This window comes from Staurois parvus, unplaced genomic scaffold (genome assembly GCF_062004578.1).
Source record: "Staurois parvus isolate SC_StPar_1 unplaced genomic scaffold, SC_StPar_1.0 ptg000132l, whole genome shotgun sequence".
NCBI lineage: Eukaryota > Metazoa > Chordata > Amphibia > Anura > Ranidae > Staurois > Staurois parvus.
Genome location: NW_028317928.1, coordinates 8,399,337 through 8,416,199, shown reverse-complemented (window position 1 = coordinate 8,416,199; position 16,863 = coordinate 8,399,337). Strand labels below are relative to the sequence as shown.

The window sequence follows — 16,863 nt, the reverse complement described above, 5'->3', positions numbered from 1 at the left end:
CCTGCCCTGACTCTCAGTGTGGACTAACCAATTTGGGGGGCCCATATCCTGTAGTGCCGACTTATATTGTCATGCATACAGTATGTACACATGGGACTACGTTCCAGTACACAATCTTTCAGCAATTCCGGCACTAATGAACATGAAGTGGGCACTAAATCCTGTAATAATTTGGTTTCTGAAGGTCTGTGTCAAGGTCACACCACCAAGAAAACCATTTTTCCTGAGGTGGAATTTATTGGTAGTCTTGAAGATTCTCAAAAGCTCCCTTTTTTTTTTGAGACTTTATGGAACACTTTTATTAAATGGTGAACCTTGCACACTTGACAACAGCAGCGGTGGACTGACAACTCGGGGGGCCCCCGGGCAATAGGGGATCATGGGGCCCCTGTGTCCTTGCCCAAACTCAAAAAAGCCTATGAAAAAGGTACCAGTGTTGGGGTCACCATAGCTCAGTGATGGAGAAAAACTTAGGGAGAAGAGAAACACTGGAATACAAGTCAGTACCAGCGAGCAAAAGTGTATTTGCTTTGGAAGAATAAATCACCTCTAATGTTGGGTGTCCTACATGTGTGGATGTTGCTGTGTTATACAAGACTATTAGAATAGTTTTTCACATTGTAGAATGGGGTGCCCTTTTAAAATTTTGACAGTCTAGAGGCACCCCATTTTAGAATGGGGTGCTTCAAGACTGTCCATCATATTTAAGGGTGCCTCGGGACTGTCTATAATTTTAAAGGGTGCCTTGACCTAAAAAAGGTTGAGAAACACTGTTCTAATACATGTGAGTGCATTTTAACCCTTTCCTTACATGGCTCAATAAAATCTACACTTAGATGGTGTGGCCCCGTCTTTTTATTATGTTTACAGTGCACAGAGATTGTCCATTACTCTGCCAGTGGAGCTGCAGCCATTGAGTAGTGGACTTTTAATATTATAGATATTCATGGACCTTTCTCCAATTGACATTTTTACCCTGCTTAATTTCCACTTCTCCTTGAGCCATTAAGACTTTTGTTTTATAGATTAGCATTACAATTCTGTTTATTTTTCCTTTATTGCACCATCCCGACTTGTGCAAGTTAGTTCCCATTGTATAGTATATTACCAATAGTATTGGACTGCCTGCCTTTCCACGCACATGAACTTTAATAGAATCCCAGTCTTAGTCCATAGGGTTCAATATTGAGTTGGCCCACCCTTTGCAGCTATAACAGCTTCAACTCTTCTGGGAAGGCCGTCCACAAGGTTTAGGAGGGTGTCTATGGGAAGGTTTGACCATTCTTCCAGAAGCACATTAGTCAGGTCAGGCACTGATGTCGGACGAGAAGGCCTGGCTCACAGTCTCCGCTCTAATTCACCCCAAAGGTGTTCTATCGGGTTGAGGTCAGGACTCTGTGCAGGCCAGTCAAGTTCCTCCATCCCAAACTCGCTCCTGCGTGTCTTTATGGACCTTTCTTTGTGCACTGGTGTGCAGTCATGTTGGAACAGGAAGGGGCCATCCATAAACTCTTCCCACAAAGTTGGGAGCATGAAATAGTCCAAAATGTCTTGGTATGCTGACGCCTTAATAGTTCCCTTCACTGGAACTAGGGGGCCAAGCCCAACCCCTGAAAAACAACCCCCCAAACTTTACACCTGGCATGTTGCAGTCAGGCAAGTACCGTTATCCTGGCAACTGCCAAACCCAGACACATCCATCGGATTGCTAGACAGAGAAGCGTGATTGGTCACTCCAGAGAACACGTCTCCACTGCTCTAGAGGCTAGTGGCGGCGTGCTTTACACCACGGCATCTGACGCTTTGCAGTGCACTTGGTGATGTAAGGCTTGGATACAGCTGCTCAGCTATGGAAACCCATTCCATTAAGCTCTCTACGCACTGTTGTTGTGCTAATCTGAAGGCCACACCAAGTTTGGAGGTCTTTAGCTATTGACTCTGCAGACAGTTGGTGACTTCTGTGCACTGTGCGCTTCAGCATGTGCTGACCCCACTCTGTCATGTTACGTGGCCTACCACTTGGTGGCTGAGTTGCTGTTGTTCCCAGTTGCTTCCACTTTGTTATAATCCCACTAACAGATGAGTGTGGAATATTTAGTAGCCAGGAAATGTCACGGATGGACTTATTGCACAGGTGACAACCTATCACAGGACCACGCTTGGAGTCACTGAGCTCCTGAGAGCGACCCATTCTTTCACCAATGTTTGTAGAAGCAGTCTGCATGCCTAGGGGCTTGATTGTATACACCTGCGGCCATGGAGGTGATTGGAACACCTGAATCACATAATTTGGAGGGCGGGCCCAATACTTTTGGCAATACAGTGTATACTGGCATGATGCGTCAAGATAACGAAAAACTGTATACTTAACATTCCTCAATTTTCTTTTCCTGATGCATTTTGTGTGCTGTAATGAAGATGCACCAGGAAAAAAAAGAGCATGCAAGGAAAGTATAGTTTTCCATATTTTTTTTGTTGTGTTCTTGTTGGAGATTTTCCCTCATTTTACTGTTTGCATCATAACCTTTCTGGCCATTGGATCTAATAACCTCTGCAGTCAGGCATCATTCAACAAATCCTCTTCAATAGGAAATCTAACGGAATCTACAGAGTTTGGTGATGAAGAGGGAGATCAGTTTGTAAAAATGAAAAAAAAAAGGAACTCAAATGTTATATTAAACATTTATTTTAAATCTCTTTATCCTGTGTAAACTTTTTCATGTCCATTCCGAGACAATAGCAGGGAATTTGGCTTCTCTTTATGAGTTGTCTGGTGCCTAACAAGATATGCTTTCCCAGTAAAACACCTTCCACAGTCCGAACATGAAAACAGCTTTTCCCCGGTGTGAGTCCTTTGGTGTAAAAGAAGTTTGGCTGTCTGAGGAAAACATCTCCCACATTCTATACATAAATGCAGCTTGTCCCCCATGTGAACCTTTATGTGTCTGACAAGGGATGATTTTCGGGCAAAACAGTCGCCGCACTCCGAACAGGAAAACGGCTTCTCCCCCGAGTGGACTTTCTGATGCGAGATGAGGTTTGATCTCTCGGCAAAACATTTCCCGCATTCAGAACAGGAGAAAGGCTTCTCGCCCGTGTGGGTCAACTGGTGTAAGTTGAGGCGTACTCTAGTGGAAAACCATTTCCCACATTCCGAACATGAAAACGACTTCACCCCTGTGTGAGTTAGCTGGTGTGAACTCAGTTTGGCTCTCTGCGAAAAGCATTTCCCGCATTCTAGGCACGAATGTGGCTTCTCCCCCTTATGAAACTTTATATGCCGGACCAGAGAGGACTTCCGAGAGAAACTCTTGCCACATTCTGCACATGAATACAGCCTCTCCCCTGTGTGGACCTTTAGATGTGAGACGAGACATGCTTTTTGGGAAAACCGATCACCGCATTCTGAACAGGAGTACGGCCTCTCTCCCGAGTGATTCCTCAGATGTATAGCCAGCGTTGATCTTTGGGTATAGCTTTTCCCACATTCGGAACAGGAAAATGGCTTCTCCCCTGAGTGAGTTACCAGATGTTTAGAGAGAATCGATCTTTTGCCAAAACTTTTCCCACATTCGGAACATGAATAACGCTTGTCCACTTCATGACCTCCCTGGTGCGTGGTGAGGTCCTCCCTCTGGGAAAAACATTGTTTAGAATACAGGAAGGTTTCAGCCCTTCTATAATCTGTGTGATGGGCAATGGCATTGGAGGGTCCAGGAAACCTCAACTCATCTGTAAGGAGATCCGAGGACAGATCTTGGATCTGAATTGCAGGAGAGAGATTTGGGTTGATGCAATTTACTAATGAGGCATCCACTGTAATGTCTCCATCTTGTATATAATTATCTAGAGAGGCGATTGGATGTTTCCACCAATTATCCCAGCCGTGTCGTCCATCTGAAGGGAAATAAGCCATGGAGGGAAATATGAAGAAAGAACTTCAGTCACATCCTCTGGAACTCTCTACCCCAATTTATCAGACTATTGTCTACACTGCTCACTTTTAGACGATCTCTGAAAACCTATCTCTTCCGGGATGCCTATCCTGCCCTCAGCTAACAATAGAATCTTCTGATCTTCCTACCAGTCCATCCCCCACAGATATTACCTTTTGTACCACTAGCCCCTCCCTCTTAGATTGTAAGCTCCAAGGATCAGGGCCCTCCGAACCCTCTTGTATTGAACTGTATTGTTGCTATATTGTCTCCCGTTATATTGTAAAGCGCTGAGCAAACTGTTGGCGCCATAAATCCTGTATAATAATAATAATAAAGAAACCAGGGTGGATTTTATTTAAATCAAGTTGATTGAAATCATGATTTAAATCATGATTTTAAATCACTAGTGAAAAGGCTCGATTTAAATCATAATTTTTAAAGAGTAGCACAGTGGCTAAGTGGTTAGCATTTCCGTCTGCCAGTACTAGAGTTGTTGGTTTGAATCCCAACCACTGTACCAACTGCCTGGAGATGGCATGTTCTCCCTGTGAAAATAGGGGGTGGAGAACTGAAGTGGTCAGTGGATATCTTTCAAATATAAACTACTTAGTGTGGTGTATTTGTGACTAGATGCCACACATGCTTTTGTCTCAGAGGGGATGATGGCTTTAACAAATCACATGCTTGAAAATTGCATTAATGGAACTGCAAGGAGCTAAACCCAAAGTAGGGCAGCACAGTGGCAAAGTGGTTAGCACTTCCACCTAGCCACAGTAAGGTCGTTGATTCAAGTCCCAACCACAGCACTACCTTCCTGGAGTTTGCATGTTCTCCCTGTGCCTGCGTTAGTTTCCTCCGGGTACTCCAGATTCCTCCCACACTCCAAAGACATGCTGATAGGTGTATTGGCTCCTGTCTAAATTGGCCCTAGTATGTGTATGTAAGAATGTGAGTTAGGGACCTTAGATTGTACGCCCCTTGAAGGTTAGGGACTGATGTGAATGTATAATATTTATATAAAGCACTGAATAAATTGACGGCGTTATATAAGTACCTGTAATAAATAAATAAAGAGCAACTGTCATCTCTATCCTGCAGCAGTTCCTCCTCTGACTCACGAACAGTCCCATTCACTTTAACCACTTGCTCTCCAGAGGATTTCCCCCTCCTCCCTTCCTGACCAGGCTATTTTTTGCGATATGGCGCTGTGTTAATTTAACTGACAATTGCGCAGTCATGCAACACTGCACCCAAATAAAATTTACGTTCTTTTTTTCCCCACGAATAGAGCTTTCTTTTGGTGGTATTTGATCGCCCCTGCGTTTTTTATTTTTTGCGCTATTAAAAAAACAAGAGCGACAATTTTGAGAAATAAACAATATTTTTGACTTTTTGCTATTAAACATGTCCAGTAAAAAAAATTTAAAAATCAAATCTCATCATAAATTTAAGCCAAAATGTATTCTGCTCCGTGTCTTTGCTGAAAAAAATCCCAATACGTGTAAATTAATCGGTTTACGTGAAAGTTATAGCATCTACAAATGGCGGTATAGATAACAGGATTTTTTTTTTTTGTACTAGTAATGGCGGCGATCAGCTACTTAGAGCGGGACTGCAGCAGACATTTTGACACTGGGGGGGAACTGACTTGGTGTCACCGACATCCACAATGACACTAATACAGTGATCAGTGCTAAAAAAAAAAAAAGCACTAACACTGTACTAATAGTACTGGGCAGGAAGGGGTTAACATCTGAGGAGATCAAAGGGTTAACTGTGTGCAGGGAGTGTTTTACCAGGGGCGGTGTCTGTGTGTTTCACTGTAATCACACTGCTCTGGATGGCTGTGCTATAGCAGTGTGCCCAGCTAACAGGGAGGAGGACTGTTAGTAAACAAAACAGTCCTGCTCCCCGTCAGAGATGCTCGGTAATCACCAGCGCCGGCAGGTAATCACCAGCTGGGACCTGGTGATTGACAGCCGATAATGGTGGCGCGGGTTGCCCCCTACACGGAAATTTAAATCATGTATATATACATTTTGCACACCCATGCAGGACTGTAGCAGTATTTCTGCTATAGGGCGATCGGGAAGCGAGGCTGGTGATGCGGCAGGGACACACAAGGTGAGGGACATGGAGGCAGCAGGTGAGTGGATGCCCGCTAACAGGCGCTGCCATGCTGGATCTAAAATGACAGGTGCTCTTTAAATGTAAGGAATCCAACTCATTCTTGCTGGTAGTTAGTATTTTTAATATTTGCAAACCAAATGAAGGTTTCCTTTTTAGAATAATAAGCTGTCAGGTTAGTAAAAAAGCGATATTGGAACCAATTTTGCATGTCTAACAAATTATAAACTGATTTGCATGTTCATGAAGGAAATACGTATTTGATCCCCTATCATTCAGCAGGATTTCTGGCTACCAAGTGTCCTTCATACAGGTAACAAGCTGAGATTAGAAGCAGTCTCTTAAAGGGAGTGCTGCTAATCTCATTTTGTTACCTGTATAAAAGACACCTGTCCACAGGAGCAATCAAACAATCAGATTCCAAACTCTCCACCATGGCACAGACCAAAGAGCTGTCCAAGGATGTCAGGGACAAGATTGTAGACCTACACAAGGCTGGACTGGGCTACCAAACTAACGCCAAGCAGCTTGGTGAGAAGGTGACAACAGTTGGTGCAATCATTCATTAGCAGCACTCCGTTTAAGAGACTGCTTCTAATCTCAGCTTGTTACCTGTATGAAAGATACCTGGTAGCCAGAAATCCTGCTGAATGATAGGGGATCAAATACTTATTTCCCTCATGATCATGCAGATCATTCATCATTTGTTAGACATGCATTTCTTTTGAATTTTTTGTTGCTATTCTGTCTCTCAGTGTTACAATACATCTACCATTCGATTTTTAGACCGATCATTTCTTTGTGAGTGGACAAACAATCAAAATCAGCAGGGGATCAAATATGCATTTCCTTCACTGTAGTCAGTTACATTTAAGGAAAGGTGTGGTCAGTACTTGCATAGAGATTTCTGGGACCCTGCATGCTCCATAAAATAATCTGAAGATGCATACATTGTCTTGGACCTCAAAAAAGATTCTGTTAATTTTTTTTATTTTCGTGATTTAGTTTTTATTACCCACCTGTGCTGATCTCTGGAGGAATGTTATCCTCTTTAAATTGCTCACCACCCGTCACAATCATCTCTTCGTCTTGTGTATCTTTGGTTTTATATTCATACTGGCTTTCTTCCTGTTTATCAAGAAAAGCAAAATGATATTGCCCAATTTCTTGGACTGGGTTAAACACAAGAGTTACAACCTGCCAACCACATTCCATCTACCTGATAATGGTAAGGGATCTTGTGATGTTCCTGTCCTGTAGAAAAACCATACAGAGCTAATAAACACTGATGTAAGAATGAAAAATTATGAAGAATTTTTTTGCATTTAATTTTTTTTGTTTTTTGAATTTTTATTGTATTTGTATTTTGAATTTTTACTCACCAATTCTGATCTTTTTTGGTATGTCCTCCTCTTTAATCCTCACATGTCCTCCTTCCTTCTCCTTAGCTTTGATATCTCTCTGAGTGTCTCTGGTGTCTCCGGGGTCTGTGAATAAAGATGAGAGTGAAGCCCCCTGTACTGAGATGTATGAGAGACCCCAGAGAGTGTGTGTGGGGGGAGACTGGTCACATCTCAATGACATGATGTGAGGAGGAGAGCCGGAGTCTAATAGAGGCTGATGGCTCCTGACCCCCCTCACTGGGAACATACTGTCCCCCCATTACTGTCTATTGACAGAGGAGGGGGAGAAGAGGAGATGGTTGTAGTGACTGAACAAGGAGGATCTGGGACTCTTCTCTGGATTTAGTGTTTATTCCTCACCTGGGCTGATCTCTGGAGGCATCTCCTCCTCCTTCCATGGCTCATACCTGGAGTCTACTAAAGGCTGATGGCTCCTGACCCCCCCACTGGGCACATATTGTCCCCCCATTACTGTCTACTGACAGAGGAGGGGGGAGAAGAAGAGATGGTTGTAGTGACTAAACAAGGGGGATCTGGGACTCTTCCCTGGAGTTAACCTAGGTTCACACCTGTGCGTGTTGAGTCAGTGCGTTTTTTGGAAAGGGTCAGGGACTTTTTTTATCCTGCAGAAGATTGCATTTTGCATGTAATAGACTTCAATGGACACGCACCACAAATGCAAGTGTTGTGTTTTTTGTTATGCGTTTTGCAGGGGGGGGGGGAAGTATTAACTTTGATGGGATTTTGGATTGGTGCGACTTGGATGTGCCTTTGGATGGGTGTGACTTTTTCTTTCCTATTAGCAAAAAAAAAGTTGCAAGAGCTCTGGTTCACACAGGATGTTTTTACAGCGGCTGTTTTTGGCTTTTGGTATTTTTCTCTACAGCCAGTAAACCCCCCAGCATGTTATCCTATGTGTCCATGCTCACATCGACTGTAATCAGCGTTTTTTTTGGCAGGGGCATTTTTCAGCTGGAAAAAAAACCCAGGACTAGTGGGTTTCTAGAGTAGTTTTTAAGCTGTAAAAACGCTCTAATGCTGAAAAACGAGGTAAAATGTGGTAAAACGTGGCAAACTGGAATTTCTGGACTTTTTTTTACCTAAAAAAAATTGTTTTTTTTGGTTAAAAAACACTAATAAAAAGCAAGCGCGGAAAACTGTGGCTAAATGCAAAAGCGCATAAAAACACGTTATTATGTGACTTTGCACAGCTAACACTACTAGAGTTAACAAAACACCCCACGTGCATGCAGCTTAATAGAGGCTGATGGCTCCTGACACCCCCACTGGGCACATACTGTCCCCCCATTACTGTCTACTGACAGAGGAGGGGGAAGAAGAAGAGATTGTTGTAGTGACTGAACAAGGAGGATCTGGGACTCTTCTCTGGATTTAATGTTTATGATCCCTGGACCATGCCGAATGCGATTTCAAAGTGGTACATTTTTGTCCCACTTAAAGCGTGACTTCAAAGTAGCGCTGATATAGATACACGTGCGATTTCAGTGCCGTTTACCTTCTTGTCTATGAGAGTTAAATCGCATTGATGTGGTGAAAAAGTATTTTTTAAAAATCGCGGTATTTGAAATTGCACCTATTAGGACAGATGCGACTTTAGGTGTGATTTGTAAATCGCATGTCGCACCTGAAGCCTCAGTAGCATGAACCAAGGGTTACTTACCGGTGCTGGTCTCTGGACGATTTTCCTCGTTGTTACATGACTCATCACTTGTGTACAGCTCTTCTTCATCCTCTTTTACTTCAACTTTAATCCCATCTTCAGTCTTAAAAACACAAAATGATAAAGAATATTACTCAGATCAACAATATTATTATTATTTTTATACTGGATCTACACTCCCCGGCCACTTTATTAGGTCCACCTGTTCAATTGCTCAGTAACACAAATTGCTAATCAGCCAATCACAAGGCAACAACTCAATTCATTTAGGCATCTAGACGTGGTGAAGATGACTTTCTCAAGTTCAAACCGAGCATCATATACAGTTGTGTCCAAAATTATTCAACCCCCACTGAAATTGAGTGTTTTGGCCAGTTTGACATTGCTTTTGATCATTCAGTCATCTTGCTTACATTTACATTAAAGAGGCACTTGTAGGTCAGACAAATATAACATAACAGTTATAATGAAATAACCACAAATGTCTTTTCTGTGCTCACAGCATTATCAGTTTTATTCAACCCCCAAGTGACATTCAATCTTAGTACTTAGTACAGCATCCTTTTACAGTTATAACAGCTTTTAAACGTGAAGCATAGCTTGACACAAGTGTCTTGCAGCGATCTACGGGTATCTTCGCCCATTCTTCATGGGCAAAGGCCTCCAGTTCAGTCACATTCTTAGGCTTGCGCACTGCAACTGCTTTCTTTAAGTCCCACCAGAGGTTCTCAATCGGATTTAAGTCTGGTGACTGCGATGGCCACTCCAAAATGTTCCAGCCTTTCCTCTGCAACCATGCTCTAGTGGACTTGGAGGTATGCTTGGGATCATTGTCCTGTTGAAAGGTCCAACGTCTCCCAAGCCTCAGGTGTGTGACGGACTGCATCACGTTTCCATCCAATATCTCCTGGTACTGAAGAGAATTCATGGTACCTTGCACACGCTGAAGCTTCCCTGTACCTGCAGAAGCAAAACAGCCCCAAAGCATGATTGACCCTCCACCATGCTTCACAGTAGGCAAGGTGTTCTTTTCATCATAGGCCTTGTTCTTCCTCCTCCAAACATAGCGTTGATCCATGGGCCCAAACAGTTCTAATTTTGTTTCATCAGTCCACAGAACACTATCCCACAACTTTTGTGGTTTGTCCACATGGCTTTTGGCATACTGCAGTCGACTCTTCTTATTCTTTGGAGACAGCAAGGGGGTACGCCTGGGAGTTCTGGCACGGAGGCCTTCATTACGCAGTGTGCGTCTTATTGTCTGGGCTGAAACTTCTGTACCCACATCTGACAAATCTTTTCTCAGTTCCTCAGCAGTCACACGGGGACTTCTCTCCACTCTACGCTTCAGGTAGCGCACAGCAGTCGAAGTCAGCATCTTCTTTCTGCCACGACCAGGTAGCGTTTCAACAGTGCCCTTTGCCTTGAATTTGCGAATGATGCTTCCTAAGGTGTCTCTTGGTATGTTTAACATCTTTGCAATCTTCTTATAGCCATTGCCCTTCCTGTGAAGAGAAATCACCTCTTCTCTTGTCTTCCTGGACCATTCTCTTGCCTTCACCATGTTTGTAACCACACCAGTAAATGTCTAGAAGGAGCTGAGTATCACAGTCATTTTAAAGCTGCCTAATTGGTGCTTATTATGCTTGATTGCTGCTCGGTGACATCCACAGGTGTTTTCAATACCTGATGGAAAGCACCTGTATGAACCTCTGTTCTTCAGAGTGGTAGTCTTTAAGGGGTTGAATAATTGTGGCAATGAAGAAACCACATAAGAACCATTTACTACTGTATTACATAAACAATTGATGTCATTTTAGTTGCATTTGGGTAGTTACAACGTCCTTGTAGGATTTGATTCTGAATACAATTCCAAATGTACACTATAGTCCCTAAACCCCTTTACAGCATTGGGGGTTGAATAATTTTGGACACAACTGTAGGGGAAGAAAGGGGATTTAAATGACTTTGAACGTGGCAGGGTTGTTGGTGCCAGATGGGCCGTTCTGAGTATTTCAAAAACTGCTGATCTACTGGGATTTTAACACATAACCATCTCTAGGGTTTACAGAGAATGGTCCGAAAAAGAGAAAATATCCAGTGAGCGGAAGTTGTATAGACAGAGGTGAGAGGAGAACGGGCAGACTGATTCCAGATGATAGAATGGCAACAGTAACTCATGTCAATATGGACCAAAATCTCTGAGGAATGTTTGAAACACCTTGATGAATCTACGGCACAAAGAATTAAGGCCGTTCTGAAGGCCAAAGGGGGTCCAACCCGGAACTAGCAAGGTGGACCTAATAAAGTGGCTGGTGAGTGTATATAGTGCCAATAGCCATATAAATCATGTGTATTTGATCTCAGATATACTAAAGGACTGAAAAACCCAGTTCCAGCTACCTGATCCTCCTGAGGGATCTCCTGATGTTCCTGAGGGATCTCCTGATGTTCCTGTGTGGAGTCCCGGGAATACAGAGGATGGGGACATCTCTCTGGTGGGTTCCCATTACTGGATCCATCTGTAGGAAACACACACACTGACTGAATACATTGGGGTTAATGTACTAAAACTGGAGAGTGCACAATCTGGTGCACCTGTCCATGGTAGCCAATCAGCTTCTAACTTCAGATTGTTCAATTAAGCTTTGACAATAAAACCTGGAGGCTTACTTATTTATTTCAGGTACTTCTGTAGAGCTGTCAATTTACGCAGTGCTTTACATATATATTGTTCATTCACATCAGTCCCTAACCCTCAAGGAGCGTACAATCTAAGGTCCCTAACTCACATTCATACATACACATACTAGGGCCAATTAACCTATTAGCATGTCTTTGGAGTGTGGGAGGAAACAGGAATACCCAGAGGAAACCCACGCATACACAGAACATGCAAACTCCAGGCAGATGGTGCTGTGGTTGGGATTCGAACCAATGACCCTAGTACTGCCAGGTGGAAGTGCTAACCACTTAGCTACTGTGCTGCCCTAAAGCCGGTTTCTATGCACAGCTGCACCAGATTTTGCCGTCTACAGTTTTAGTATATTAACCCCATTGTTTCTATGTCTTTATATCAGCGGATGTGTGTATATAGGTGGATCCTCAATACAAGAAATGAAAGTCTCCTCTTACCCGGTGATGTGAGGGGCGGCCGGTTCTCCATCATGACGTTCTTGTAGAAATCCTTGTGTCCTTCTATATACTCCCACTCCTCTATTGTTTATATGTGTTTACATCAGAGGATGTGTGTATCTAGGTGAATCCTCAATGCCCTTCTCTTCTTTACAAGAAATTAAAGTCTCCTCTTACACGGCGATGTGAGGGGCGGCCGGGGCTGAATCATAACGTCCTTGTAGAGATCCTTGTGTCCTTCTACATACTCCCACTCCTCTATTGTCTCTATGTCTTTATATCAGAGGATGTGTGTATCTAGGTCAGCAATGGGAAAACTACGGCCCGCGGGCCGTATACGGCCCAGCGGACCTTTTAATCCGGCCCGCGGAGCGTGATACTGTCAGGATGGCTGTCAGGATGTGTGTAGGCGGGGCAGCATGACGAACATGAGGGGAGCTAGGCTCCTCTCACAGTCCGCCCTGAAGACCGGAACGGCGCGGGAACACGGCGAGAGGAACGCGCGGAGCAAAGGTAAGTAAATTGACACAGGGGGGACTTGGGGACTTAATATGGGGGATGAATTAATATGGGGAATGAATTACTATAGGGGGGATGAATTACTATAGGGGGGATGAATTACTATATGGGGGATGAATTACTATATGGGGGATGAATTACTATGGGGGATGAATTACTATATGGGGGATTAATTACTATGGGGGATGAATTACTATATGGGGGATGAATTACTATGGGGGATGAATTACTATGCTTACTATGGGGGAATATTACTATACTTACTATGGATGACACATACACATCATTCATCTACTCTTGGTCCGGCCCCCGGGTCGTACCCATTGCGGCCCTCAAGTCAAAAAGTTTGCCCACCCCTGATCTAGGTGGATCCTCAATACAAGAAATGAAAGTCTCCTCTTACTCGGTGATGTGAGGGGCGGCCGGTTCTCCATCATGACGTCCTTGTAGATATCCTTGTGTTCTTCTAGATGCTTCCACTCCTCCATATTTAGCAGGATTTTACTACAATAAACCAATAAAATTGCATATGTATTTTTACAATATCCTACAAAAAAAACAAGATTTTATTATATTTCAACACACATGCTATCTTACTTCCCCTTCAAAAAAAGTTGGATCATTTCAACCACACACACACTTGCTAAATCAAACATACTGTACATGTGCAGTGCGGATAGAAGCTCGGGTTTCACAGCTAATTGACACAGTAATTGTTCAGCAATTCAGGTCAGGTTTAGATCAGGTTCAGGACAGGTTTAGATCAGATTCATAACAGGTTTAGATCAGGTTCAGGTCAGGATTGTATCCTGTTCACAACTGATGGCGTGCAGTTTAGAAACGGTTCCCATAGAAGTCAATGAGCCTCTAATCTGCACCTGAACTGGACTGCACTGTTCAGAAATTGGACGGGACTCTTCTTCAGTCTTCACTGAATCCACACTGCCAGTGCACTGGACATATGTGAAAAGGCACCATATGAATTATTTCCCATATCATGCAGATTGTATGCGGTTCAAACCACATCCAACCTGCATATATGTAAACAGGCACTTAAACTAAGTTCTTTGTTTCCAGACAATAGCCTATGCAGTCAAGGGGCCTCAATAGAAATTAAAAAACTGCGCATATTTGTAAAACATTCTTTCATATTATTGTCATACCTGTAGAACATTTGGCCCCCCCTTGGAAGCTTACCTGGGAAACGCCCAGTTAGCACTCCCCATGTTCTGCTTTGTTGCTAGGATGTGAAGACCATTGGATGTTCACTGCAGGAGTGAAAACCAACAGGCGTCACATCTCAGAAAAAGGGAAGGCCGTTGAGGTTGCTAACTGGGGCCAGGCTTCCAGGAAGGTCCAAATGGCCAACAGGTATTAAAATAAAATGAATGAACATTTTACAAAGCTGCACGGTTCTTAGAACCTACTGGGGCCCTTTGACTGCATTTTCTGGAAAAGCTGAACTTAGAAAAGCAACACAGAGTATGACAGTCATTGAAAAAGTGATTACAAAGGTTCCCCCAGACATCCAATGGAGGTGGGACATACCAAGTCCCAAGGACTTTCTCTCGGCATCATGACATGCAGACATGGAGGCTCAGGTTGGATGACCGCCATGTTTTTTTTTTTTTTCTGTGATGAGGTGATTACCACCACTGCTTAGTTTTTAGGTGAACAAGAACAACTGAGACAATTTCTAACTGAAAGCATGAACTGTCCTCCTGGGATTTGTCCTTTGTCAGTTGGAGAGGCCCCAAACATGAATTCCTCACGCAATGTGATCGCTCTCATCTTTCATCTATGGATGTTGAAACATTATAGAAGTTATTAACCACTAGACTCAGTGGCATCACTAGGGTTGGTGTAACCTGGTACGGTAAAACATGGTGTCACAACACCGGGCTTGGCATGGAATGTGCCATGCTAGTATGTGGGGGGGTGTGGTGGCAGGGAAATCGATGGATGGAATGCACCATGTCAGTATGTTGGGGGGGGGGGGTTGATGAAATATACCATGTCAATATGTAGGGGGTTATGAGTGGATTGTACCATATCAGTATGTGGGGGGTGATGGATAGAATGCACCATGTCGTATGTAGGCAATTATGAATGGATTGTACCACGTCACTATGTAGGGAGTGATGGATGGAATGTACCATGCCACTGTGTAGAGGAGTGATGAATGGATTGTACCTTGATAATATGTGGGGGTGATGGATAAAATGCACCATGTCATATGTAGGGGACTATGAATGGATTGTACCATGTCACCATGTAGGGGGGTGATGGATGGAATACACCATGTCAGTGTGTAGGGGGGTTATGGATTGTACCATGATAATATATAGGGGTTATGGATAGAATTTACCATGTCAGTATGTGGGGAGGGGGGTTGTTTTTTGGAATGCACCATGCCAGTATGTAGGGGCTATGAATGGATTGTACCATGTCACTATGTTGGGTGGAGATATATGGAATGCACCATGTCAGTGTGTAGGGGGGTGATGAATGGATTGTGCCATGTTAGTATGTGGTGATGTTAGATAGAATGTACCATGTCAGTATGTGTGGGGGGGGGGTTGGTTGTTGGAATGCACCATGTCAGTATGTAGGGGCTATGAATTGTACCGTGTCACTATGTTGGGGGGAGATATATGGAATGTACCATGTCAGTGTGTGGGGGGGTGATAAATTAATTGTACCATGTTAGTATGTGGGGGTGATGGATAGAATGTACCATGACAGTATGGTGGGGGGGGGGGGAATTGATGGAATGTATCATGTCCGTATGTAGGGGGCTATGAATGGATTGTACCATGCCACTATGTCGGGGGGTGATGGATGAAATGTACCATGTCAGGGATGCAGTAGAGGAGGTTTGGAATGCCCCTAGGGGAGGGGCAGGGATGGATGTCTCCCCCTGGTGGTAGAGGAGGAAGTACACAGCACAGACACACTGACCTGCTGTCTCACTCTCTGGTCTTCTCTCTGATCTCCAGCACACAAGAAATCTTCATCCCATCCCCTCCTCACACATTTTGACCCAAAATCTCTGCTTCATGGGTGTTGCCATCTTTCTGGCTCCCCCTATAGGGATGAATGGGGTTTGGACTCTGGAAACATGGCAGCTCATCCCAGCCAGGGATCCTGGCCTTCCCTGGGCTGGAGCGGACACTGGAGAGGTGTCACCTTGGTGTGGTCCCCACCCCCATAGCTATGCCAATGGCTAGATCCCCGATCTATTTCCAGCTGCTGTAACTGTATTCTAGAAGAACCCGGGCTGCAGCGTTAGGCTGGATTCAGACCTTTGCAACACGTGTTTTATGGCCTAGTTCATGAAGAGACATCATAGGGCACCCCATTCACTTGAATCGGCTGCCTTAAAAGCACCAAAGTAGCTCCTGCACCCTTTTTCGCATCAAAATGCACGACTACTACCCGCGTTTGTGGTGCCATTGAGAAATAATGTCTCTGCCCGTGTTCCCAAATGCTTAGGTGTGAATGCAGCCGAACAGACTCCTCATCCCCCGTCTAATGCTCTACCCATCAGAGGACTTGCAGGAAAATGAGGATTTATGGAGGTGACATGCCCCACCTGACTCCCCACCCCCCATCCAGTCCACACACAGTGCTGGGACCCCCTTCTCTCATAATAAGAATATTAATATTATTACCTCCTCCTCACTGGGCACACACTCTCCAGCCTCACACCCCCACAAGGGTATGTCTTTGTGCTATAATTAACAACCTTTTTTTTTTTTCTAGGCTACAACAAAATGGCTCCCACCCCTCCTGCACTGAGGACACTTCCTCCTCTCACAAGGCAGACGTCACCCTCTAGAGGCGGCTGGAATAAACAGCTCTCTGTAGCGGAAAATGATCTGGTCGCTATGGTAACCGGGTGGCCGTGAAACTCACATAGCGGAAGTGCGAGAACCACAGGGCGGAAGTGGGAGAATGGTGACGCTAGGAAGAGGAGAGAGGGTAGCTTTAGATAGAGGAGGGGGTGGGTGTGTCTAGATTGAGCTAAAAGGCAATTATATTAACCCCTCGCCCTCCT

The 16,863-nt window shown here is 44.1% G+C and overlaps 1 protein-coding gene across 1 annotated transcript; it reads right to left on the bottom strand.

Annotated features, from left to right (window-relative positions):
- Positions 1–2,670: 2,670 nt before the first annotated feature.
- On the bottom strand, positions 2,671–16,550 carry LOC149466299 (uncharacterized). The gene is made up of 8 exons (XM_089672929.1): positions 16,478–16,550; positions 13,207–13,307; positions 11,553–11,671; positions 9,150–9,252; positions 7,448–7,552; positions 7,285–7,319; positions 7,085–7,193; positions 2,671–3,897 (listed from the first exon to the last, which is right to left on the bottom strand). The coding sequence occupies exons 2-8, from the start codon at positions 13,289–13,291 to the stop codon at positions 2,699–2,701; spliced, it is 1,755 nt and encodes a 584-aa protein (XP_089529055.1). The 5' UTR covers positions 13,292–13,307; positions 16,478–16,550; the 3' UTR covers positions 2,671–2,698.
- Positions 16,551–16,863: the final 313 nt, after the last annotated feature.